Source organism: Schistocerca nitens, chromosome 1 (genome assembly GCF_023898315.1).
Source record: "Schistocerca nitens isolate TAMUIC-IGC-003100 chromosome 1, iqSchNite1.1, whole genome shotgun sequence".
In the NCBI taxonomy this organism is placed as follows: domain Eukaryota; kingdom Metazoa; phylum Arthropoda; class Insecta; order Orthoptera; family Acrididae; genus Schistocerca; species Schistocerca nitens.
In genome coordinates, this window is record NC_064614.1 from 505,483,870 (window position 1) to 505,509,636 (window position 25,767).

At 40.1% G+C, this 25,767-nt stretch overlaps 1 protein-coding gene across 1 annotated transcript in view; it reads right to left on the reverse strand.

Annotated features, from left to right (window-relative positions):
• Positions 1-25,767, reverse strand: part of LOC126256905 (ATP-dependent 6-phosphofructokinase-like) — a 408,122-nt gene that overhangs the window by 299,102 nt on the left and 83,253 nt on the right. Inside the window, exon 4 of the mRNA XM_049955523.1 lies at positions 22,722-22,932. Coding sequence (XP_049811480.1) covers positions 22,722-22,932 — 211 coding nt within the window. The remainder of the gene's footprint in view (positions 1-22,721; positions 22,933-25,767) is intronic.

Consider the following 25,767-nt stretch of genomic DNA (forward strand, 5'->3'; position numbering starts at 1 on the left):
CTCCATGGACTGGAAGGTTGGCGCCCTATCTGCTGCTGTGTGTAGCCGCCATCCAGGAGAGCTGTCACACTTCAATCCCCCATGTTCGCCTTAGAGGGTTGAACCAGCGACCCGCCATGGACTGGAACGCTGGTGCCCCATCTGCTGTTTCCAACACACACCCTGCCGTCCAGGAGAGCTGCCATACTTGAATTCCCCGCATTGGGCTTAGAGGGCTAAACCAGCAATGCACCATGGACTGGAATGCTGGCGCCCTAACTGCTGCTGTGTGTAGCCTGTGGTGTGACATGCCCCACCATCCAGGAGAGCTGCCACACTTCAATTGCCCGCATTGGTCTTAGAGGGTGAACCAGCGACCCGCCCTGGACTGGAACGTTGGCGCCCCATCTGCTGCCAGGTAAAGCCAGTGGTATGACACACACCGCTGTCCAGGAGAGCTGCCACATTTGAATGCATTGTTAGAGGACCGGCACCTATTCATATATGGCTGTGCGCCTCTGTTTTGCTAAACGCGCTGCTCCGTGTCACATACTCATAACACTTAGGTTAGCCAGTGGGCTCCTTCTGCCTGTGACTTACGCCATGCAAACCGCTGTGTGTACTTTTCCCTGCAATTCTACGCCCGTGTGGCCTCTATTTTACTTCACAACTGCTGGTGAGCATAACTCACTGTAAACAGGCCTGCCCCTGGCTGGAACTTGGGCACTCAGAAATATTGCACCAAAACTGACTTTTCCTATCCAAAACGGTAGTGCCGCTACACTGCAATAAGAACACACCAAAACACAGTCTTAATGGCTATTGTAAGCTGTAGGTCAAGCATTTGGGTTCATACAGACAGAAATGTAAGGATAGCACACAGGCTCTACCGCAATCACAGAGAAGTGAGAAGTGTTCTCCTGCCACTGACAGACACATATAGAACAACACCAACTGAGGCACTTCTGGTGATACTAGGCTTGCTACCTCTGGACATAGCCATAAGAAAGTAAGGTGCACTATGTTGACTTAAAAAAGGAGACTATGGTAAGGTTAAGGAGATACTGGTCACAAGAGCCACATTCAATAAAGAAACAAAGATACACGTTGATAGGGAATGGAGAGAAATCTGGGATAGGGCAGAAACTTGGAGGCAAAGCTTACCAGTTCATTCCAAAAATAAAAGAAACATCCAGAATGTCATATCTTCTTCCCACCAAAGGAGCTATTCTCAACCTTTCATGACATGGTCCATATCCCTGCTACTTACTGAATATACAACAATTAACCATATGTTGTTGTTGTTGTGGTCTTCAGTCCTGAGACTGGTTTGATGCAGCTCTCTATGCTACTCTATCCTGTGCAAGCTTCTTCATCTCCCAGTACCCACTGCAACCTACATCCTTCTGAATCTGCTTAGTGTATTCATCTCTTGATCTCCCTCTACGATTTTTACCCTCCACGCTGCCCTCCAATACTAAATTGATGATCCCTTGATGCCTCAGAACATGTCCTACCAACCAATCCCTTCTTCTAGTCAAGTTGTGCCACAAACTCCTCTTCTCCCCAATTCTATTCAATACCTCCTCATTAGTTATGTTATCTACCCATCTAATCTTCAGCATTCCTCTGTAGCACCACATTTCGAAAGCTTCTATTCTCTTCTTGTCCAAACTATTTATCGTCCATGTTTCACTTCCATACATGGCTACACTCCATACAAATACTTTCAGAAACGACTTCCTGACACTTAAATCTATACTCGATGTTAACAAATTTCTCTTCTTCAGAAACGCTTTCCTTGGCATTGCCAGTCTACATTTTATATCCTCTCTACTTCGACCATCATCAGTTATTTTGCTCCCCAAATAGCAAAACTCCTTTACTATTTTAAGTGTCTCATTTCCTTATCTAATTCCCTCAGCATCACCAAACTTAATTCAACTACATTCCATAATCCTTGTTTTGCTTTTGTTGATGTTCATCTTACATCCTCCTTTCAACACACTGTCCATTCCATTCAATTGTTCTTCCAAGTCCTTTGCTGTCTCTGACAGAATTAGAATGTCACTGGCGAACCTCAAAGTTTTTATTTCTTCTCCATGGATTTTAATACCTACTCTGAATTTCTGAATTTTTCTTTTGTTTCCTTTACTGCTTGCCTATTATACAGATTGAATAACATTGGGGAAAGGCTACAACCCTGCCTGACTCCCTTCCCAACCACTGCTTCCTTTTCATGTCCCTCGACTCTTATAACTGCCAACTGGTTTCTGTACAAATTGTAAATGGCCTTTCGCTCCCTATATTTTACTACTGCCACCTTCAGAATTTGAAAGAGAGTATTCCAGTCAACATAGTCAAAAGCTTTCTATAAGTCTACAAAAGCTAGAAACATAGGTTTGCCTTCCCTTAATCTATTTTCTAAGATAAGTCGTAGGGTCAGTATTGCCTCACATGTTCCAATATTTCTACGGAATCCAAACTGATCTTCCCCAAGGTTGGCTTCTACCAGTTTTTCCATTCACCTGTAAAGAATTTGCATTAGTATTTTGCAGCCGTGACTTATTAAACTGATAGTTCGGTAATTTTCACATCTGTCAACACCTGTTTTCTTTGGGATTGGAATTATTATATTCTTCTTGAAGTCTGAGGGTATTTCCCCTGTCTCATACATCTTGCTCACCAGATGGTACAGTTTTGTCAGGACTGGCTGTCCCAAAGCTGTCAGTAGTCCTAATGGAATGTTGTCTACTCCCGGGGCCTTGTTTTGACTTAGGTCTTTCAGTGCTCTGTCAAACTCTTCACGCAGTATCATATCTCCCATTTCATCTTCATCTACATCCTCTTCCATTTCCATAATGTTGTCCTCAAGTACATCGTCCTTGTATAGGCCCTCTATATACTCCTTCCATCTATCTGCTTTCCCTTCTTTGCTTAGAAATGGGTTTCCATTTCAGCTCTTGATACTCATACAAGTGGTTCTCTTTTCTCAATAGGTCTCTTTAATTTTTCTGTAGGCAGTATCTATCTTACCCCTAGTGAGATAAGCCTCTACATCCTTACATTTGTCCTCTAGCCATCCCTGCTTAGCCATTTTGCACTTCCTGTCGATCTCAATTTTGAGACGTTTGTATTCCTTTTTGCCTGCTTCATTTACTGCATTTTTATATTTTTTCCTTTTGTCAATTAAGTTCAATATTTCTTCTGTTACCCAAGGTTTTTTATTAGCCCTCATCTTTTTACCTACTTGATCCTCTGCTCCCTTCACTATTTCATTCCTCAAAGCTACGCATTCTTCTTCTACTGTATTTCTTTCCCCTATTCCTGTGAATTGTTCCCTTATGCTCTGTACAACCTCTGGTTTAGTCAGTTTATTCAGGTCCCATCTCCTTAAATTCCCACCTTTTTGCAGTTTATTCAGTTTTAATCTACAGTTCATAACAAATAGATTGTGGTCAGAGTCCACATCTGCCCCTGGAAATGTCTTACAATTTAAAACCTGGTTCCTAAATCTCTGTCCTACCATTATATAATCTATCTGATACCTTCTAGTATCTGCAGGCTTCTTCCATGTATACAACCTTCTTTCATGATTCTTGAACCAAGTGTTAGCTATGATTAAGTTATGCTCTGTGCAAAATTCTACCAGGTGGTTTCCTCTTTCATTTCTTACCCCCAATCCATATTCACCTACTACGTTTCCTTCTCTCCCTTTTCCTACTATCGAATTCCAGTCACCCATGACTATTAAATTTTCATCTCCCTTCACTATCTGAATAATTTCTTTTATCTCATCATACATTTCATAAAATTTCTTCGTCATCTGCAGAGCTAGTTGGCATACAAACTTGTACTACTGCAGCGTGGGCTTCGTGTCTATCTTGGCCACAATAATGCATTCACTATGCTGTTTGTAGTAGGTTACCTGCATTCCTATTTTTTTATTCATTATTGAACCTAGTCCTGCATTACCCATATTTGATTTTGTATTTATAACCCTATATTCACATGACCAAAAGACACTTGTGAAAGTGGAGCAACTGGCACCCTGACCACATTGTCTGGGGATGTGCCATTAGAGAAGTTGTTACAGATCAGAACAGGAACATCTGTGGTAATACAATGGTCTATAACATAATAAGGAATGATGCATTAGCTGAACTCACTGACAGCTGATGTACAAGTTTATGAACTGCAAGCTACATGGCTGAAAGACAAGCAATAAGAAGCCATACATCATCATAGCAAAATGCACCATAGCAGAACATCTATCTACAACAACCTTCTGTAAGTTACAAGGAGATGAACCTTGGGGAGGAGTAGGAAGGATTTCCTCAGATCCTGACAGCCATCTGCCAATCTCTACACCTTGGTTGGAACAGCAGCACAGCCCCTGTGACTCCTGAATTACACCTCATCATGCCAAGTGCTAACTCTCCAGATAAATGAAGGATATATCTTGGTTCTGAAGCAAAGTGCAGTAATGTAGTGTAGTGTAGTGCTGTGCTGTGTAGTGTGGCATAGTGTAGTGCAGTATACTGTTGTACAGTGGGGTAGTCCACAATTATACATCCTGCAATGCAGCATGGTACAACAGAATAATAGCATGAGCCTTCTGGATTCTGGATGAACATATATCTGTGCACCAGATGGTCAAAGGGTAGCATGTGGCACTTTTTTCTTTCTTTTAAAAATTATTATTATTTTTTCTTTATATATCCTCCCCCCCCCCCAAAAACACTATAACACTTAGTTATACTAACACATTTTAAATTATGTTAAAATATTGTATGCCATTTTCATGTCAGTTCATGTGCAACGTTGATCTATCCTTGTATCTACATAACAGACTAAAACAAAATAGCACATAAATAAAAATGTCATTCAATTATATGCTTTCCTATAATATGAAAGGAGTACATGAGTGAATAGTGTCATTTGCTACAAGCTACAACATAAGAGCGTTCGGTTCGTCCATCACTGTAACTGGAGCTGTACATGAAAAACATTGTGCATAAAATGCAGAAGAGTTACTGCAAACCTGTTTACTTCATTTAGTAGCTTGGAAAGATCAGAACTCTCTTTCAGTACCCAACCACATTGCAAAAGCTGGAGAAGACCACATTGCAAAAGATGAAGTCACACTCAGGGTCTAGTGCGTGTGCATAGAAGGTCCACAAAAGTAATTAATTTCAGGAATTGTGACCACAAATTATTTATAATGCATAGTCGGCAAACATATGCATCTGGGTAACATATTCTACATGGAGTGGAACACATCATAATTAGAAACCTTCCACACGACACTCCAACTTACACCAGGACGAAACAATGCTCACTGTAATGCTCCAATTTCTGTTTCTTCACTCTTGGTCACACTACTATTAGGAACAATGGTGGGATTTCTACACAAACATAGATCTTGTAAATGCTTTTGCAATTCTTCATGGCAGGTTTTTCCTGAACTTCACCCTATGGTTGAACTTGCAATCTTAAACTTTGTTCTTAGAGTTTAAGATAAATATCAGAGAGGTGAAATACCTGTTTAAGATTACATTTGCTTAATGTTATTGTGCTATTTTTGTCAATCCCCTATTTTACTGTAACAAGAGAGTTCCTTCCTGTGGACATAAGCATCTATGTTCTCAACTCTTCTGACCAAATAACTACTGCCCAATAACACTCCTATGCCATCTGTAAAAGCTGTATGAATGAACGATTTTAAATCACATAGCAAATACCACAGAGAAAACGCTCATTCCCAGTCTAGATTCAGACCAAGAAAATCAAGCATCAGTCAAATCCTTTCAAGTACAGAACACAATGAGATATGGTTTGGAAACAAAACAAGTAACACTTGTAGCTCTGGTAGACTTAAGTTCTACATATGGAACTGACAGCCATAGAATCCTCATGAAAAAACTCTACAAAACATTTAAGGACTATCAGCTCACAAAAAGTACAGAACTTCTATTACAAAACAGGTAATTTTATGTAATGCTGCGGGTATTATCAGTCGATGGCCATCAACAAAAAAATGGTCTTTCTCAGGGAAGTGTCCTGCTATCCCTTTTAATTAATGTATACACAAATCATCACCCAACATCAGAACCTAATACCCATTTCTTGTATGCTTGTGATCTGGCTATTACTGCACAAGGAAAGAGGTTTGAGAGATAGAAGGGTAACTGGAAAACTTGCTAAACATCTTGTCTGAATATTACTGAGAGAATTCCCTCAAATCAAACCCCTTGTAGACACATGTTAGCACTTTCCATCTTCACTCAAAACAGACAGACAAAAAGCTGGACATTACCTGGAAAGACAGCAATCTGGAACACACAAACGAATCAACATACCTGGGTGTTATGGTGGACAGATCACCAACATACAAATGTCATCATGAGAAGACCAGCCTGATGATTGCTGCCAGAAACAACACGTTGAGAAAACTAGAAATAGTAAATGAGGAACCATGCCAACTGTACTAAGAACAACTGCCCAATCACTTTGATTTTCCACAGTGGAATACACATGCCTTGTATAGTCCAGATGAACACGCTGAAAAAATCAATAGAATGACACATGCAGGTTAACAACGAGATCCATGAAACCTACACCACTTGAAAAGTTATATAAAGTGGCCAGATTCTCAGATCATGAATCCCACAGAACTGCACATGAGAATACAGAATAATTTAAACACATTTTCAATGAGCACTGAAAAACTTTAAAATAAATTTTCTGGATATGAAAAAGTAAAGTAAGAATGTTCCCAATCGATCATAGCATGAACTTATATGCATGGCTGTTAATTATCAAGTTTTAGTACCTATGTCAATCATAGCTGCTTTTGCAATTCTAATGCACGAACAATGTGACTATTTCAAAAAGAAGCTATGTGCCACACACATACTAAATTCTGCTTAATTCACACTGAAGCAGCTTCACTTATTTTGATGGGATGGTTTCTTGCTATGATTCTATTTTCAATTATATACTACAATTTAGAGAAGTAAAAGTTATTATGAGTAATTTTTATACTCGTTCTGGGACACTTGTTACGATGGTGCCTAGTATATCTAGCATTTTTTGTAAGAGCTCAATTCCAATAGCTGTAATATAATATTTATTTGCTTATATCTAGATATTTCTGCACAACAAAAGCTTGCATGTTTCAGCTTAAAATGCAACTTTCAAATGCACATCTAACTGGAGTTGACAATCATGTGGCATTCAGGGGCCAACTATGAGCTTTCTTTTGTGAAATACTGTTAATATAATCACACAGCTAGTTTAGAGAATCTAAGGACCACAACTGTCAAATAGCTGTCAAACATTAGTTATCATGAAACATTATCTAATATGACAGCTACATGATTATAATAACAATATTTCACAACAGAAAGCTCACCGTTGACCCCCAGATGCCATATGCTCATCATCTCCATCCAGTATGCATTTGAAAATGGCACTGTAAACCGAAACAGGCAAGCTTGTTGTGCAGAAATATCTAAATGCAAGCAAGTAAAAAGTTTTTATATTTCACAATTAATTACTTCAGTTTTTGCCTCAATATATTTTAGTTTAGCCTTAAGAAGTTGAATTTTTACTCTGTTCCTTTCAGTCTGGTCCTTAGCAAATCTCACCACCTGCTGCTACTTATACCCAGTGTTGCGAGGTAACTATAGCTCTTTTATTTACTATTTTGAATGACTTAAGGTTAAATTTATATCATAAGAGCAGTTCCCTGAATTTGTTTGTAGAATTGTATGTTAGCTAGTCACATTCATCAGAATATTGGAATTAACTTTAATGTGATTTTAGGTGCTGGTTGTGGGCCTTACATTCTCCATGTAAGAAATCTGTAGCGTCTCTCTAGGGCTCCAGGCTAGTACTACTGATATGAATTATCCAGTAAAGTCCCTGTACTTGCTGTTCATGCTGCCTGGCTGCTGTGAAAATTTCTGCCACTTCCTCACAGTCCCACTTCTTGGCACCCTGTGACCAACCTATGCCACCTCACTCCAGCCACATTGCTCAGCAACTTCTAAAGGCCTTTGCATAGACCAGTATCACATTAAAAATGAATTAACTCTTGTAAGCCTTTGTAAGGCATTTTGAAAATCGTGAAAAAATTTAAATTGTTGTTACCCTTAGCTATTAAGCCCCCAGTAATAGTTACTCCACCTTCTATGGAAGGAGGAAGTATGTATGGGTCACCTGGCCAGTCTAGGGTTATTGCAGATGTTTGTTGTTGATTTTAAATTTTTTCAGCTTGAATTTTTGTTTTCGGAAATCAAATACCAACTACTATGGCCTCTGTGACAAGAAGAATCGTCACCTCCACAGATGTTGTTTGTTTCCATAAAATGCATTTGCTGGCTAGTCCCCACATGTTGAGTCTAAGTGACCACTGAGGAGTGCGGGTGACAAATCACACTGGGTTGAAAGATGTGGCCAGAATTGGACCATGTACAGACATTTTCTCTAACTCTGGTTTCCAGCTACGCATGACAGACATCCTTACCTCTCTCTCCAAACTGCTATTAGACTTTGTTCCACCCCTGGGTGCATCCAATTACCGTATTGTCAGAATATACTGACATGATCTTAAATACCTTTTTCTTGCACTCCCTCTGGATGCCCATTCATGACTTTCATGAAATTTACTTCAGATACACAGCACAAATATGAAGCCAACAGACACTTGTGTTGTGATTAGAACTATTAATGAGAGGACATGCCCTCTCAATTTGTCATTTCATCAAAGTGCAGCCATAATATTGTCACAGGACAAGCTGAGTAGCACTGTGGGTTAGTGGTTATGATACTAAACTGTTGCACGGAGGGTCATGAGTTCAAAACTCACCTTGAGTGTACAATTTTAGTTTCTATATTTGGTTCAAATACATTCTAGAAGTATCCACAAATATCAAGAATCATTGTACTGGAATGTTCGGTAGCTGTATATATACTGCACATGTTCTGGCTGGAGGCAGTTCGCTCCACACTCTTGTTTGTGCAAATGCGGAGTAAACCTTTGTTAAGTGAAGTAAGTGTTCATCATTCATCCACTTAGACCTTCTTCTATGTGACATTATTCTGGTGGAGGTGCTGGGCATTGGACCTTGTGATAGTGACCATTATCGATGACACAAGTGGCTCCCATCATGCCACGACACAGCCACCGTTTTTGTGTCAAGAAACCCGAGTTTGAGCCATAGTCAACAGATCGCACTCTATCGGAGACAGAAGAAGAAGAGGATGTTACAATGACAGCAACTGTGTGCTACCACTATGAGACAAGATCTTCTAGCTCGACTATCACCAGATCTCACTAAGGAACAACAGAAGAAGCTACTTGCCATTCTTCAAGAGTTCTCTGAATGCTTCAATCCACAGGTGAAGAGCAAATTAGACAAATCAATGGTGAAGCACCAGATTAGCACTGGAGACCATCAACCAATAAACCAGAGCATACGGTGTGTCAGCAACAGAATTTCGAATAATTTGCAACGAGGTAGAGAAAATGATGAAGAATGACATCATTCAGCCTTCGTAGAGCCCATGGTTGTCACCAGTGGTCCTCGTCAGGAAGGAGGATGGCAGTTGGCACTTTAGTGTTCATTACATGAAGCTTAACAAGATAACTAAAAAGGATGTTTACCCCCTTCCATGAATTGACGATACACGAGATTGTCTGAAGGGGGCTAAGTTTTTCTCAACCATGGACATGTACTCAGGATACTGGCAAATCGAAGTAGATGAGGCTGATCGTGAGAAAACTGCGTTCATCACCCCTGAGAGTCTATATGAGTTTCAGGTAATGCCATTCGGTTTGTGTAATGCATCAGCAACTTTTGAATGGATGATGGATAATCTTCTACGCCACCTGAAGTGGACGATGTGTCTTTGTTATTTAGATGACATTATAGTGTTCTCAGAGACATTTGATGAACATATAAAAAGACTGAGGGCTGTTCTTAAGTGTCTCCAACAAGGCGGACTGAAACTTAATCCAAGAAAGTGTCTCTTGGAGCAAAAGAAATCAAAATACTTGGACACCTTGTGTCAAATGAAGGTGTGCAGCCAGACCCAGAAAAGGTGAGATCTATAAAGGAATTTCCTATTCCTAAAAGTATTATAGATGTGAGAAGCTTCCTCAGATTATATTCCTATTACTGTTGTTTTATCAAAGACTTTTGTATCAAAGCCAGGCCACTCCAAGAGTTGTTAAAAGCTGATGCTAAATTTATCTGGGGTGGTGCTCAACAAGATTCTTTCGATAAGCTGCGAAAAGCTCTGATGACTGACCCTGTACTTGGTCTGTTAAGATTTGAGAGCACCTACAGAACTACACACAGATGGCAGTGGGTATTGGCTCGATACTGTTCTGGTGCAAATTTCGGATGGAAAAGAGGAGGTTATAGCCTATGCTTCTAGGACACTTACAAAAGCCGAGAGAAACTACTCAACTACAAATAGAGAATCTCTTGCTGTGATCTGGGCCATGTGCAAATTTCGATAGCATCTCTATGGAAGGCCATTCACAATTGTTACAGACCATCATTCACTTTGTTGGTTGACAGGTCTTAAGGATCCAACAGGACAACTCACCAGGTTGGCATTACGTCTTCAAGAGTATGACATTACCACAGTGAACAAAAGTGGAAGAAAACACCAAGATGCCGACTGTCTCTCATGAAACTCTGTGCAAGACCGTCAAGACTTTGATGAAGATAGTGACTGTCTCGCTGCACTACAGGATCTCTCTGCTGAGTAGAAAAAGGACACCAAGATATCTCAAATTATGCTTGCCTTAAATCAGACAGAGGATGTGAAAGGACAATTTAAGGTAGTTAATGGATTACTTTGCAAGAAAAACTTTGATCCATTTGGAAAGAGGTGATTACTAGTGATTCCTAAACACATGTGCTTAGATGTTCTACAGAAATTCTATGACACACCTGAGGCCGGACATTTAGGATTTATTAAAACCTACGATAGAATCCGCAAGACATTTTTTGGGCCACGTTTATTTAGGAGTGTTCGTCACTATGTGTCACACTGTAGAGAGTTCCAGAGGAGAAAATCAGTTCTTCAGAAACCACCTGGCCGACTCATGCCAATTCCAGCAGCCGAAATACCTTTCTAGTGTGTTGGGATTGACCCCCTCGCATGATTTCCAACGTCTGCTACTGGCAATAGATGGATTATTGTTTGCACTGATTATCTGACATGCTATGCCATTAAAAAAGCTGTGGAAACAGCTGAAGCATATGAGGTAGCCAAATTCATTGTGGAAGACATTGTATTAAAACACGGTGCCCCAAGGTTGCTAATTATGGATCGCAGGAAAGTTTTTCAATCGAATCTTGTGACAAGACAAATGGTCGGTGCAACATTACTCATCACATGATGACTGCCTATCATCCGCAAACTAACTGGCTTACTGAACACCTTAATAAGACCTTGGCTGACATGCTATCAACATTCATCAGTGTTGAGCAGAGCAACTGGGATGAGGTGTTACCTTTCGTGATGTTTGCCTACAACAGCGCCAAACAAGACACCACAGGATTTATGCCATTTTTCCTGGTGCATGGACATGAGGTGACTACGACAATGGATACTGTTTCCATTACATCCTGATGACATGGATGATGACTATATCAGCCAGATGTTAAGCAGAGCTGAGGAAGCTCAGCAGTTAGCTCGACTTCACGTGCTGCAGGCTCAAGAAAATGATCAACGAACGTATGACACGAGCCACCACCCTGTTGTCTACCAGCCTCGTGGCCTTGTCTGGATCTTCACTCCTCTTCGGAAAGTTGGTCTCTCTGAGAAGCTCCTCAGGCGCTAATTTGGACCTTATAAGGTCGTAAGACAGTTGTCTGATGTTACTTATGAAGTTGAAGATTTTGACCCAAACACAAGACGACAAACAGAGATACGGTCCATGTCCTTTGAATGAAGCTCTATAAAGATCCTGGAACCCAGGGTAAACTCAAAGCTCCAGTGACAGGCAACAAGCAGAAAGGTGATGAAGAGTGTAGCGGCAAAAGAAGTTCTAAGATGATCACTGCCAGTGTGAGAATCAGTCATCAGGAGTTAGAGTACGCAGGACCAATGACTCTTTCCCGGACTAGGAGAACGTAACACCGAGACACTGTTCTCTTAAGGAGGGAGTAATGTCACAGAAGAAACTGAGCAGCACAGTCACTATAGTGTAGTGGTTATGATACTAAACTATTACATGGCAGGTCGTGAGTTCAAAACTCACCTGGACTGTACAAAATAATTTCTATATTTGGTTCGAATACATTCTAGAAGTATCCACAAATATCAAGAATCATTGTACTGGAATGTTCTGTAGCTGTATATATACTGTATGTGTTTTGGCCAGAGGCAGTTCGCTCCGCCCTCTTTTATGTGCAAGTGCTGAATAAATCTTCGTTAAGGGAAGTTAGTGTTCGTCATTCATCTACTTACACCTTCTTCTACGGGACAATATTATCCATGGCTGGGACTTCTTCAAGGCCTCACACAAATTACAGACTGTCTTAAATTCGAACTCCAGATTTATGAAGCAACTGCTACAAGTTAAAGCTACAGTCACTGTTCTGAGCTATTGTCTACTATTGAAAACACACTTATCTCTCTATCATCAATGAGACAAGTTCTAATCAACAGTCCAGAAACTCAATTTAATAATGAAGCTCAAGATGAAAGTAAAAAAGAACATACCCTTGCAAAAGAAACCTATATGCTACTGATTATCATAACCATCACAATTACGGCACTGGGTGACCAATTTCCATGAACAGCCACAACTCATCTCTTAGGGTATGTGCACAGGACACCTGAATCTGTCAGCTGTGTGCCATATATGCTGTCATTACCAACTACCCATTGAAGTAATCAACCATCCAGCCATAACAGGTCCCAGCTTGACTCAAGAACAACATTGGCAACATTAAGAGGAATTCATTATGCCTCAGTGGTTAGATGGAGCTATGCTATGAAGATAGTTTCAGCAACTAAAAATGTTTTTCTTTCTTTTCACCTTTTTTTAGCCACATCTGCCAATGACACTGTTCATAAATAATGAGCTTACAGCATATAGGGGGGATTCACATTTGTTCATGGTATGTATCTTATACACTTTCTTGGTTGTTGGATTCATCAGTCTTTTCACCCAAATTATCACATGTCCTCATACCCGACAGCACATCACCTCTTTACTTGGATGTTATAGGTGAATAAAGCCATCCTGATAGAATTGACTTGTTTCTTTGATGGATACATGCAGGACTTGTTTCTCGGATGGATACATGCACTGACAGCTCATAATGCACTCAGGAAATCACAGTAGATGTTGAACATTGCAGCCAAAGTACATCTCATTTATTTCAAGACTGCATGAACCTCCAGTGTTACTTGGTAAGCCAGGGTTGTCTTCAAGGTCTTACACTGGGCAAATCCCATATGGCATTGTGGCAATAAATGGAAAAACAGTAACTGTGGAGATACCACAAGGAGCTGACAGTAAGTGATAGAGGTATTTCACCAGCCTCTGCACTAGGCAGTCAGCCTAGTAAGGTCATGATGGTATCGTAGCCAATCTTTAGATTTATAGATTCTGTGGAACACATAGCATTTGTAAAAGAGTTAGGGGCCATACAAAGGCTTGATAAAAATTGATAAGGCATTTTCCATTTTCTCCTCTGAATCGATGGGTAATTCACTCAAGAAAGTATGACACCGAATTCAAACTCCTCAAATTGTGCTTGATATTATAAACAACACCCAGACACTTCGTGGAGTAATTCAACTACAGGACGGTGTCCTTTTTCATAAGATTAAGTGTCTTGTAAGTAAACTTTGATCTGTGGTAATAAATATATGTGGTTTTCTCTAGTGAAACGTGTTATTGGTGTATACCATCTAACTCCTTAATGCTTAGCTGAAACTGACATGCTGCCACAGTACTGTTGGAGAAGGACCAAGAAGAATGTGAAATCTTCAACAGATGAGGAACACTGTTGTGGCTTTCTATTGGTAACAAGCATTAAACTGACTAACTTATTGTGTAATAATGTAAACTCAATCCACAGGCTTTGGCAGGCTCATTGCTGACCACTATGTCAACTGCTGCCATTGGCCTCACAGAATGAGGTATGGAGGAGCACGGGGTCAGCACATTGGTTGTAACCTGGAGCCACTACTACTTTGTCAAGTAGCTCCTCAGTTAGCATTACAAGGCTTACAGCACCGCATTCCAATCCTCCCACCACTGAAAAATCTCTGGCTGTACCAGCATTCGAACCTGGGTCCTCCACAGGGCAGACAGCCATGCTGACCAATCAGCTACAGAGGTGGAACTTATTGCGTACATTATGCTAAATCATGAGAAAGAGAGAGACAAACAATTAAAAAAATTTGCAATCTTCCAGATATCCCAGTTCAGATACACTATGTGTACTCAGAAAGCTCCAACAGTGGGCTTATGGGAACATCTTATCTTCATACACATCATGTCTCATTCCTATCAGAGTTGTTTTGTCAGGAGAATTTTGTCTCTCAAGGAAGTGTCCTAAGCATCATCATCTTTGCCATTGTTATAACGTTATGCTAATGGCAACATTGGATTCAACTGGCAGCAGCAGTGCACCGATGTAACTCATGTTCTTTTTCATAAGATACTGATCTTACTTTTCCTCAGTTCCTCACTTAATAAACCACTGTTCCAGAATTTTCTCACAACTGTGTCTGCACAACATGTTAGTGAGGTGAGACTGTGCAGACTCTGCTGTGTTTTGGCAAAAGAAGACAATTTTAACAATGCAACAAGATAAACGTGTAGGTTTTACCCAAAATTCATTACTCATTGCATGTCTCTGAAAGTTACAAATGGTTAACAAGCCAAGCAAAAATAAATCGTTGAATTTTCTGCAGAATTCTTTTTAGATACTAACCAAAGCAGAGGTGACAGATCTGTTTGAATGATCATCATGCAAATGTGGGCGTGGAGAGACCCCACTTAATGTTTACAATAAATGTTGGTGTAGACTTTAGTTAAGAACTTCCCCTGCAGTGCTTGGCATTTTCCCGTCAGTGCCTGCCCGCAGCCCCCACCACCACCACTCTCCTCATGCATGCTCTGTCATCTGTGCATCTACCACTCACAGTATTCTGTGCAGACCATACCAACATTTGATAACAGCAGAAGCCTGTTTGCAATTTGTTATCACTTGTCAGGCAGCTTTGCAATAAACACTGCTACTTGCCACTTCAGTAACAGAAAATTTCAGTCCACAAATCTGAATAATCAGATTATTTGTGGAAGGAGTGGCTAAGAAGGTACATTTTTTATATATTTTTTTGTTTGGCAGAGATTCCCAGTTTCTTGCTTTATACTGGATCGTAACTTGTTGAATATCTTTGCAGAAGGTACATAACTCCACTCCTAAGCCTAGACAAAGAGGTAAAGAAAATTATTTTTATTTCTCATATTATGACTGTGAAACCATAGCTCTGATGAAACCGTCTTTTCATGTCGACAACAAAAATCATTAAGTAGAGAGAGCAATAATCCCAAGATCCTTAAAGAGGTAGCTGGAAGATGTGTGGTTGCATAGTTTACACAATGTTCATCCTGCTTGTTTCTGCCAAGTAAATATAAATATTTTACTCACTTTAGGTTCATTGCACCATAAAACATCTCTTGAAGATAAGAGAGAGTGAAAATATGCAAAATACTTGAAAAATCTTGTCTTCAGGTCAAAAAAGTGAGAGATATTTCTACATTCAAAATATGTTGGACTGAGATTCTTGATCACTTCATCTGTATGTTGAAATCATTTTAACTTCTTATCCAGTTGGAATCCAACGAGTTTTACATACAATACTCCACTATAAATTGTGTTTGAATGCAGATTTTGTGACAAACAGAACGTAACGTTTTTGGGATGAATACTGACTTTCAATTAATGTGGAATGAACACACAAAGATACCAGCAAAAAGAATGTCAGCAGCACGTTATTCTCTTAGGGATTTATCATCAGTTTGTAAAAGCCAATGTCTTATGGTGATATATTATTCCTACTAAATCTTAATTCTTGGATTTGGTAGATTTTCCTGGAGATCAAAGGCATAAAATATGGACATCATTTTTAAACTGCAGAAAAGGATCATAAGAATTTAATAACTGGACATAATAGTTAGGCTCATTATAAAGAACTATTTAAAAAGCTAGGTATCCTTACTGCACCATGTGCATCAATCTATTGTGCATATCAAAGAAAGTGTTACCAAGTATTTTAGTGGCAGTTCTATGCATAATCATGGAACAAGAGTGGGTTTGGACTTAATATTTACCAATTAAAAACAAATAGAAATCTCAAAACAGTATTTTATACTAGGGAATAAAGCTGGATAATAAATTGCCCAAGCAGATGAAAAAGGTTACTAAAATACATCTATTAAAAAAAAAAAAACAGCTAAGACATCCTTCATAAGTAATGCTTACTACACAATTAATGATAAATGGGAGGACTTAGAGTAGTGACTAACAATGAAATACCCAGAGTACAATACATTATCACAATGTAATGCTTTTACTTGAAAATCATGTGGCAAGGACTACAGGGCATGACAGTAATGCTTCCTGAGTTCAATTTCTCACTCACTATGGGAGGATGCTGACTGTTTTCCAGGCAGACTGAGGGGAAGCATGAACACAAGCATGAGGTGATACGTACTCATCATTAACACTCCAGTCAACTACATCTGACCACCGCAAGAGAGGATCACAGATTTTGCACCAAGTGCAGTGTACCCCTTCACAACTGTGCCTTCCATTCAAAACGAAGTAACAACCTACTTCCAACCTTCTGTGACAACATCCTGCACCATTGGTTGGAGACTATCAGCAGTCACACTGGGGAACTACCACCCCATATGTAGGCTACCATTAACATCAATATGTAAACAACTGCATTTGGAGTGATGCTGTAGCCAGACAGCATGGACTGCTGATGATTGGTACTGAACTGTGTTCAGCAATGAAACACAATTCTGCACTGCCCAGATAACCACTGTTGGTGAGTAAGGCGGCAATCTGAGTCGAGGTCCCATTCTCCCAATGTTTTGGGCAGGAACAATCGTACTGCTCCTGATGTGGGGAGCCATCAGGTACGACTTCAGGTTACAGCTAATAACGATTGAGGGAACTCTGATGGCAGAATTGTATTTCACAGACATCCTGTGTTCCCATGTGTTATCTCTCATGTGACGATATTGTAGTACCATTTTTCAACAGACAATGCTCACCACCACAGGGTACACGTCTTTATAAACTGTCTGCATGATGTTGAGGTACTCCCATGGCTAGCAAGATCCCCATGTGTGTCCCATTCAGAACATAATGTGTGACAAATTCAGACATTTACTCCATCCCAGTGCCAGTATCCGGGATATTAAGGACAAGTTATAACAGTTGTGGACCAGTGTGACACAGGAGAGAACACAAGAGGGCTCATACTGCCTAGTTCTTTGCCAATTTACCTTGGCTTTGTAATCATTGAAAAAACATCTCATACCCTCTCAACCCGTCATGTTTCATTCCATTTCCTTGCCCCCTTCTGGGTGCTTCACTTTCTTGTCAGGGAATGTAGATTTTATTACAAAAAGTATTTAAGGTATGGTATATTTTAATTGCATAACAAAATTTCTACTAAATAATTGTCATTTTTAAACATTGTTTCAAAAAACCAATTTCAGAAATCACTTAGGTATTCTCTTCAACTGAATGATGGTTTTTAACTGAATGTCTTGACTACCACAATGGAGACATGTGTAAACAGTCACAGACTCATCATAAATCGCAATCAGTGTGAGGAACATCAGTGTTATTTTAATGTTAGAAATTGTAGTACAACCTAGATGAAAATGAGTAGCTCATCTTGAAACTTCAAGCTGATTTTGCAGTGGCACAAAGAGAGTTAGCAGTGTGATGCAGTAGTAATATTATCAGTAGAACAGAGGACTGTATTAAAGTCAAGCCTTTCTAATCACTAAAATGGTTCAGGAGACATTGTCAGTTTGACTGCTTCAGCCTAGTTTCTCCTATAGCATCAATGCCTTGGAGTCTGAGGTTTCATTTCATTTCCACCTCCTCTTTTGGGTGCTTCATTTTTCTGATTAGGTAGCATATTTTCAATGTATAATGATGACAAATTCTGTATCATTGCAACAAGATCCTTGGATTTCTCCTTCAGGGTTCAGAAAATTTAAAGTTGTTTGAAACTCATTATGTGATTCTTTGTTGGGCTGTTTTAAGCTGTTTGCCGTGAACCAACTGAAGGACTGTTAAACTATTATTTAGGCTCTGCCCAGTGAAACTGAGTTTGGTTCTTTGATTAATATGCTTGTGTCATTAGTAAATATTACAGCTTTTGAATTGCCCTTTAACATCACTGGAAGATAATTTATGTAGGATAAGAACAAGAGGAGACACAGTACCAATTCTTGTGTGGCCATAGGTGTTGGTTCCCACGTGTTTAGCTTAGTTTCACTCCTGTGTCTGTATATGTGTGGATGGATATGTGTGTGTGTGCGATTGGAATGACTCCTTACCCTCTCCCTTAAAACCCACATCCTTTCGTCTTTCCCTCTCCTTCCCCTCTTTCCTGATGAGGCAACAGTTTGTTGTGAAAGCTTGAATTTTGTGTGTGTGTTTGTGTTTGTTTGTGTGTCTATCGACCTGCCAGTGCTTTCGTCAAATCAGTGTTTGTTTGATTCATGGATAATAGTATTCAAAATTGTTTTGGTTCACTTTTGGAATGTTTTGGTTCTTGTGCATATTACAAGTTCTGCACTTATTTTTTGTCCTTTGAATTGAATTCCTAGCACAAGACACCTTAATCCCTGGAGTTACCAACACCTTGTCTTTGTTTTTGTTCAATTTTACCTTTGTTTCATTCTGGAAAAACAACACTTGATCGTCACTCTATACTTTTCTTTTATGGTACATATGTAATTAGTGAGTATATTTTTATTGTTAATATTTGGCTATCTAGCCACATAATCTGACCTACACAGTTAACTGAGTGCATTAAAGTGCCCACTACCAGGACATGGGGATGCACACTGGCCCTGGATTGAATCTGGCTCATGGATTAACGAAGGGGGATAATGCATCAGTCACTCTGTATGTGGTTTTTAGGCAGATTTCCACATCCATCTAAGTAAATAGTGGATTGGTTCCCACATCCTGCCTCAGATACATGATGCACAAACACATTGAAAAATGATGTCACATTGGACCATGCAATTAGACTAGACAAAGGCAGAATGGATACATAGATATCTTCCCAGGGTGGTGTTGTTAGTGGCTTTGAAATGCGTTTGTGAGTGGCTGTTTCATTGTGATAATAGCATATATATGGGTATTGTCGATTCTCTATGACAACTAGATTATCCATTGATTGATACTTTTACATCTAAATCACTAAAGTTAGTTGGATACAAAAAACACATTGCTAATGGCTATTGAACTATGTACTTCAGTTATCTTTGAAGGTTTACTACAGTAGTTAATCCGAAGCTGGACAACAGTTTTAGGTATTTTTGATCAGTAGTATCCGACAGAAAATCAACATCCATGTCCCCACAAACAATTATTCTAAAGTTATGTCTGTAGACCTTATTAAAACTGTCACTACTGTTTTATGAAGGGCAAGATACTTCCTGCTGAGGACATGTAAACTAGATTGTGTGCTTTCCTGAAACATTACTGTTGCACAGCAACCAAAAAGATATTCAACACAATATTCATTAAACTGAAGGACCAGAGAGTGACCTCCCTCCATTTCCTCCATAGTGGCTTCATGTTAAAACAAAATTAGCTTGTATCCATCAAGTGCTGTCTACTCAATTTCAATTTCAATGCATCTGTTGGCATTCCCCCTGTTGTTTTATCTTTCTATATGAATATTACAGGTTCATCGTCTTTATTAATGAGGCTCCTGATGTTATCATGGAAGATACAAAATGGATGTTCTTTCATATCCATATTTTTGTCCAAGTTGCAGTATTTAGTTTTACTGATACATGGTTCAACTGTAACTATTTTTATTCTACAGTTCTGTATTTCAGGCAATTTTACCCTAAAGTAAATGTAGCGAACACACCAGATATGATGAACACTATTTCGATCAGACTGGATATATCTGGTAGTCAGCAGTGAAAGTAGCACCTTATCATAAGCATTCCAATGCAAGACAATGTGACATAATGACAATCAATATATCAAATATGAAGTTCATTCAAATAAAACCTGGTCAGTGCGTCTACCTTTGCCTTACACATAAGTTGGCACCACGTAACTGTGGATATGGTGGGACCATCTATTGGTAGAGAGACTGATGTGTGCGCACCATTTGATGTTGTATAACGCCAGTGTGGTTTCACACTGAAGAGAAGGTGGTCACACAAGTTATCGTCCACTATCAAACATGCAGGCAAGTAAGTAGGAACAATGAGAAGTGATTTGTTTTCTGGTGGTGGAGGGAGTTGGAGGTCATGAAATGTATCGACAGATGAAGGCTGTGTACGGTGAGTACAGTCTGAGTTGTTCAAATGTTGTGGAATGGTGCAAACGATTCCTTGAGGGGTGCGAGTCATTGGAAGACAGTGCTCATCAAAGACAGGCTCATCGTGTCATCACACCACAAATGGTTGCGAAAGTGAATGCTTTAGTCTTGGACAACCGCAGAATCACTGTGGATGAAATTCACTAGCTACTGGGTATTGGTGTGAGCCCCTCCCACACCATAATCCATTAACACTTGAACTTTCGAAAAATCTGTGCACAGTGTATTCCCCACCAACTGACCGCCGAACAGTGCAGTACTCGAATGGCGTTGTCTTTGAGTCAACTGCAATGTTATCGTGAGGAGGAATACGGCTTTCTGTTGTGTGTTGTCAAAGGATTGTCAAAGGTGATGAAACATGGAGTCACTATTTTGAACCGGAAAGCTAGCATCACATCAAGCAGTGGAAATATGCGACTTCACCACCTCCAAAGAAATCAAAGGACATACACACCACCAGTTCCCCCACACCAGTTCTGGTAAGGGCATGATGCCCCCCGCCCACACACACACACAAGGGCCCACTGTTTGCCGAGTTCCTGGAATGGGGAACCACCATCAATGCCCAGCATTATCAAGCCACTTTACAGAACCTTAGACAAGCCATCAAGTCAAAACTCCGAGGCATATTGTCCAATGGCATTATCCTCCTGCATCCACTGTACAGTCCTCACCTTTCACCATGTGACTTTCAGGTGTTGGGACCTCTAACACAAGCTATTCACAGACATCGATTCACAACAGACAGTGAAGTGTGTGACTGGGTCCAGGCCTGGATCCGACAGCAGTCTACTAGCTTCTTCAAGAATGGAATCGACCAGCTAGTGTCACAACGAGGTAAATGTGCCAACAGTTTTGGTGACTATTTTTGAGTATGTGTACTGTGAATAACTACATTTTTGAGTTCGTAAAATCATTACCGTTACTTTACATTAGTGACCGGGTTTCATTTAAATGCCCCTTACACATCTGTGTGCAAATGTCTCCTTCTGAGTGATTTTCCAAGCTCTGTATTAGCATGTTTAATAAAATGCTTCATCTGGAGTTTATCATACTAATACTAAACTAAAGTCTGTCCGAACAGGCCAGAAGGCCCAATGGTACCGACCGGATGCCATGTCATCCTCAGCCTACAGGCGTCACTGGATGCAGATATAGAGGGGCACGTGGTCAGCACATTGCTCTCCCAGCCGTAACTCAGTTCACAAGACCGGAGCCGCTACTTCTCAATCAAGTAACCACTCAGTTTGCCTCACAAGGGCTGAGTGCACCCCATTTGCGAACAGCGCTCGGCAGACAGGATGGTCACCCATCCAAGTGCTAGTCCAGCCTCACAGCGCTTAAATTCGGTGATCTGACAGGAACTGGTGTTACCACTGCAGCAAGGCCATTGGCATCATACTAATACTAATACATATAATAACATGATCCTCATATTGTTGTGAGATGTGTTTACAACAATGTGTCTGGATTCCCCACAACCATTACATGATGTTTTATGCCAAAGGGCCATCTCAAAGGGGACATTGACAAGCTCTACAATTTGTTTCAAAATACAAATTACCTTATAATTAATCACCCAAAGATTTGTGCACCAATATGCTATTTCCATCTCATGATCATTATATAGCAGTCAACACCACCTTGATCTTCTCAACATTTCAAAAGCTATTGATCACTGGTTAAGCCTAACACAATATAAATTTGCACACAACAAAATAATAAACACAAACATTAATAATGAAAGGAATATAGATAACATCACACAATATAGTTGAGGTATTGAGCTGTCAAAAGGTACATAAACAAGACAGAATGTTGCTAAGCCTTCTGGTGAAGTCTTCTTCAGAGTAGTCGGAATACATAAACATGTACACACACACACACACACACACACACCTGCACAGGTACATTGTGACAGCTCTGCAGTTGGAATGAAATTTAGAAACAGCTCATGATGTTCAAAAACAGTATGTATTATTTTAATGTTATTACGAAACTAACAAAAAATGTGATGTTGCTAATATTATTTACATTAGGTTCATCTTATGAGCTATGGTTACTAAAGAAATACCAACCCACAATGTCTTCCCATGACTTCCATTATAAACGTCCGCTGATGCGAGTAGGCTGTTGACATAATGGCATCAATAGCTTCAATGATACGATGTAGAGCTGAATCTGTTCCAATTGTCATGTCAGTTCCGCAAAAATCATTATCAATGGATCCAACTAATCCAACAATTCTAAGAGTAGCATATGCCTGCTGTGCATTTTTTGTAATACGCCCTGGAACAAAGTATTTCAATAAGGCTTCTGTTAATGTATCTGACGTGTAAAACAAATATTTTTAAAAGGACATAATATTACAGTTCAGTGTCAGTCTTTATGTAACATTTCATCATCTCTCTGAGCTGTATGATGTTATGACTAAGTAAGACCCACATGCTAAGGTTCAGTTTAGGTATTCACTGAGAGAGATCAGTCTGTCCCCTCACTTTAATAACACAGCATCAGTCTGTTCAGTTCATGATTTTTGAGTTGTTGTGTTGTTGTTGTTGTTGTCTTCAGTCCTGAGACTGGTTTGATCCAGCTCTCCATGCTACTCTATCCTGTGCAAGCTTCTTCATATCCCAGTACTTACTGCAACCTACATCCTTTTGAATCTGCTTAGTGTATTCATCTCTTGGTCTCCCTCTATGATTTTTACCCTCCATGCTGCCCTCCAATGCTAAATTTGTGATCCCTTGATGCCTCAGAACATGTCCTACCAACCGGTCCCTTCTTCTTGTCAAGTTGTGCCACAAACTCCTCTTCTCCCCAATTCTATTCAATACCTCCTCATTAGTTATGTGATCTACCCATCTAATCTTCAGCATTCTTCTGTAGCACCTTTTTTGAAAGCTTCTATTCTCTTCTTGTCCAAACTATTTATCATCCATGTTTCATCTACATCTACATTTACATGACTACTCTGCAATTCACATTTAAGTGCTTGGCAGAGGGTTCATCGAACCACAATCATACTATCTCTCTACCATTCCACTCCCGAACAGCGCGCGGGAAAAACGAACACCTAAACCTTTCTGTTCGAGCCCTGATTTCTCTTATTTTATTTAGATGATCATTCCTACCTATGTAGGTTGGGCTCAACAAAATATTTTCGCATTCGGAAAAGAAAGTTGGTGACTGAAATTTCATAAATAGATCTCGCCACGACGAAAAACGTCTTTGCTGTAATGACTTCCACACCAATTCGCGTATCATATCTGCCACACTCTCTGCCCTACTACGTGATAATACAAAACGAGCTGCCCTTTTTTGCACCCTTTCGATGTCCTCCATCAATCCCACCTGGTAAGGATCCCACACCGCGCAGCAATATTCTAACACAGGACAAACGAGTGTAGTGTAAGCTGTCTCTTTAGTGCATCTTCTAAGTGTCCTGCCAATGAAACGCAACCTTTGGCTCGCCTTCCCCACAATATTATCTATGTGGTCTTTCCAACTGAAGTTGTTCGTAATTTTAACACCCAGGTACTTAGTTGAACTGACAGCCTTGAGAATTGTACTACTTATCGAGTAATCGAATTCCAACGGATTTCTTTTGGAACTCATGTGGATCACCTCACACTTTTCGTTATTTAGCGTCAACTGCCACCTGCCACACCATACAGCAATCTTTTCTAAATCGCTTTGCAACTGATACTGGTCTTTGGATGACCTTACTAGACGGTAAATTACAGCATCATCTGCGAACCACCTAAGAGAACTGCTCAGATTGTCACCCAGGTCATTTATATAGATCAGGAACAGCAGAGGTCCCAGGACGCTTCCCTCGGGAACACCTGATATCACTTCAGTTTTACTCGATGATTTGCCGTCTATTACTACAAACTTCGACCTTCCTGACGGGAAATCACGAATCCAGTCGCACAACTGAGACAATACCGCATAGGCCCGCAGCTTGATTAGAAGTCGCTTGTGAGGAACGGTGTCAAAAGGTTTCCGGAAATCTAGAAATACGGAATCAACTTGAGATCCCCTGTCGATAGCAGCCATTACTTCGTGCTAATAAAGAGCTAGCTGCTTTGCACAAGAACGATGTTTTCTGAAACCATGCTGATTACGTATCAATAGATCGTTCCCTTCGAAATGATTCATAATGTTTGAATACAGTATATGCTCCAAAATCCTACTGCAAACCGACGTCAATGATATAGGTCTGCAGTTAGATGGATTACTCCTACTACCCTTCTTAAACACTTGTGCGACCTGCGCAATTTTCCAGTCTGTAGGTACAGATCTATCGGTGAGCGAGCGGTTGTATATGAGTGCTAAGTAGGGAGCTATCGTATCACCGTAATCTGAAAGAAACCTAATCGGTATACAATCTGGACCTGAAGACTTGCCCGTATCAAACGATTTGAGTTGCTTCGCAACCCCTAAGGTATCTACTTCTAAGAAACCCATGCTAGCAGCTGTTCGTGTTTCAAATTCTGGAATATTCCATTAATCTTCCCTGGTGAAGGAATTTAGGAAAACTGCGTTCAATAACTCCGCTTTAGCGGCACAGTCGTTGGTAACAGTACCATCGGCACTGCGCATCGAAGGTATTGACTGCGTCTTGCCGCTTGTGTACTTTACATACAACCAGAATTTCTTTGGATTTTCTACCAAATTTCGAGACAATGTTTCGTTGTGGAACCTATTAAAGGCATCTCGCATTGAAGTCCATGCCAAATTTCTCGCGCCTGTAAATTTTACCCAATCTTCGGGATTTCGCGTTCTTCTGAACTTCGCATGCTTTTATCGTTGCCTCTGCAACAGAGTTCGGATCTGTTTTGTGTACCACTGGGGATCAGTTCCATCTCTTACCAATTTATGAGGTATGAATCTCTCAATTGCTGTTGCTACTATATCTTTGAATTTGAGCCACATCTCGTCTACATTTGCATAGTCAGTTTGGAAGGAATGGAGATTGTCTCTTAGGAAGGCTTCTAGTGACACTTTACCTGCTTTTTTAAATAAAATTATTTTGCGTTTGTTTCTGGTGGATTTGGAAGAAATGGTATTGAGCCTAGCTACAACGAACTCGTGATCACTAATCCCTGTATCAGTCAT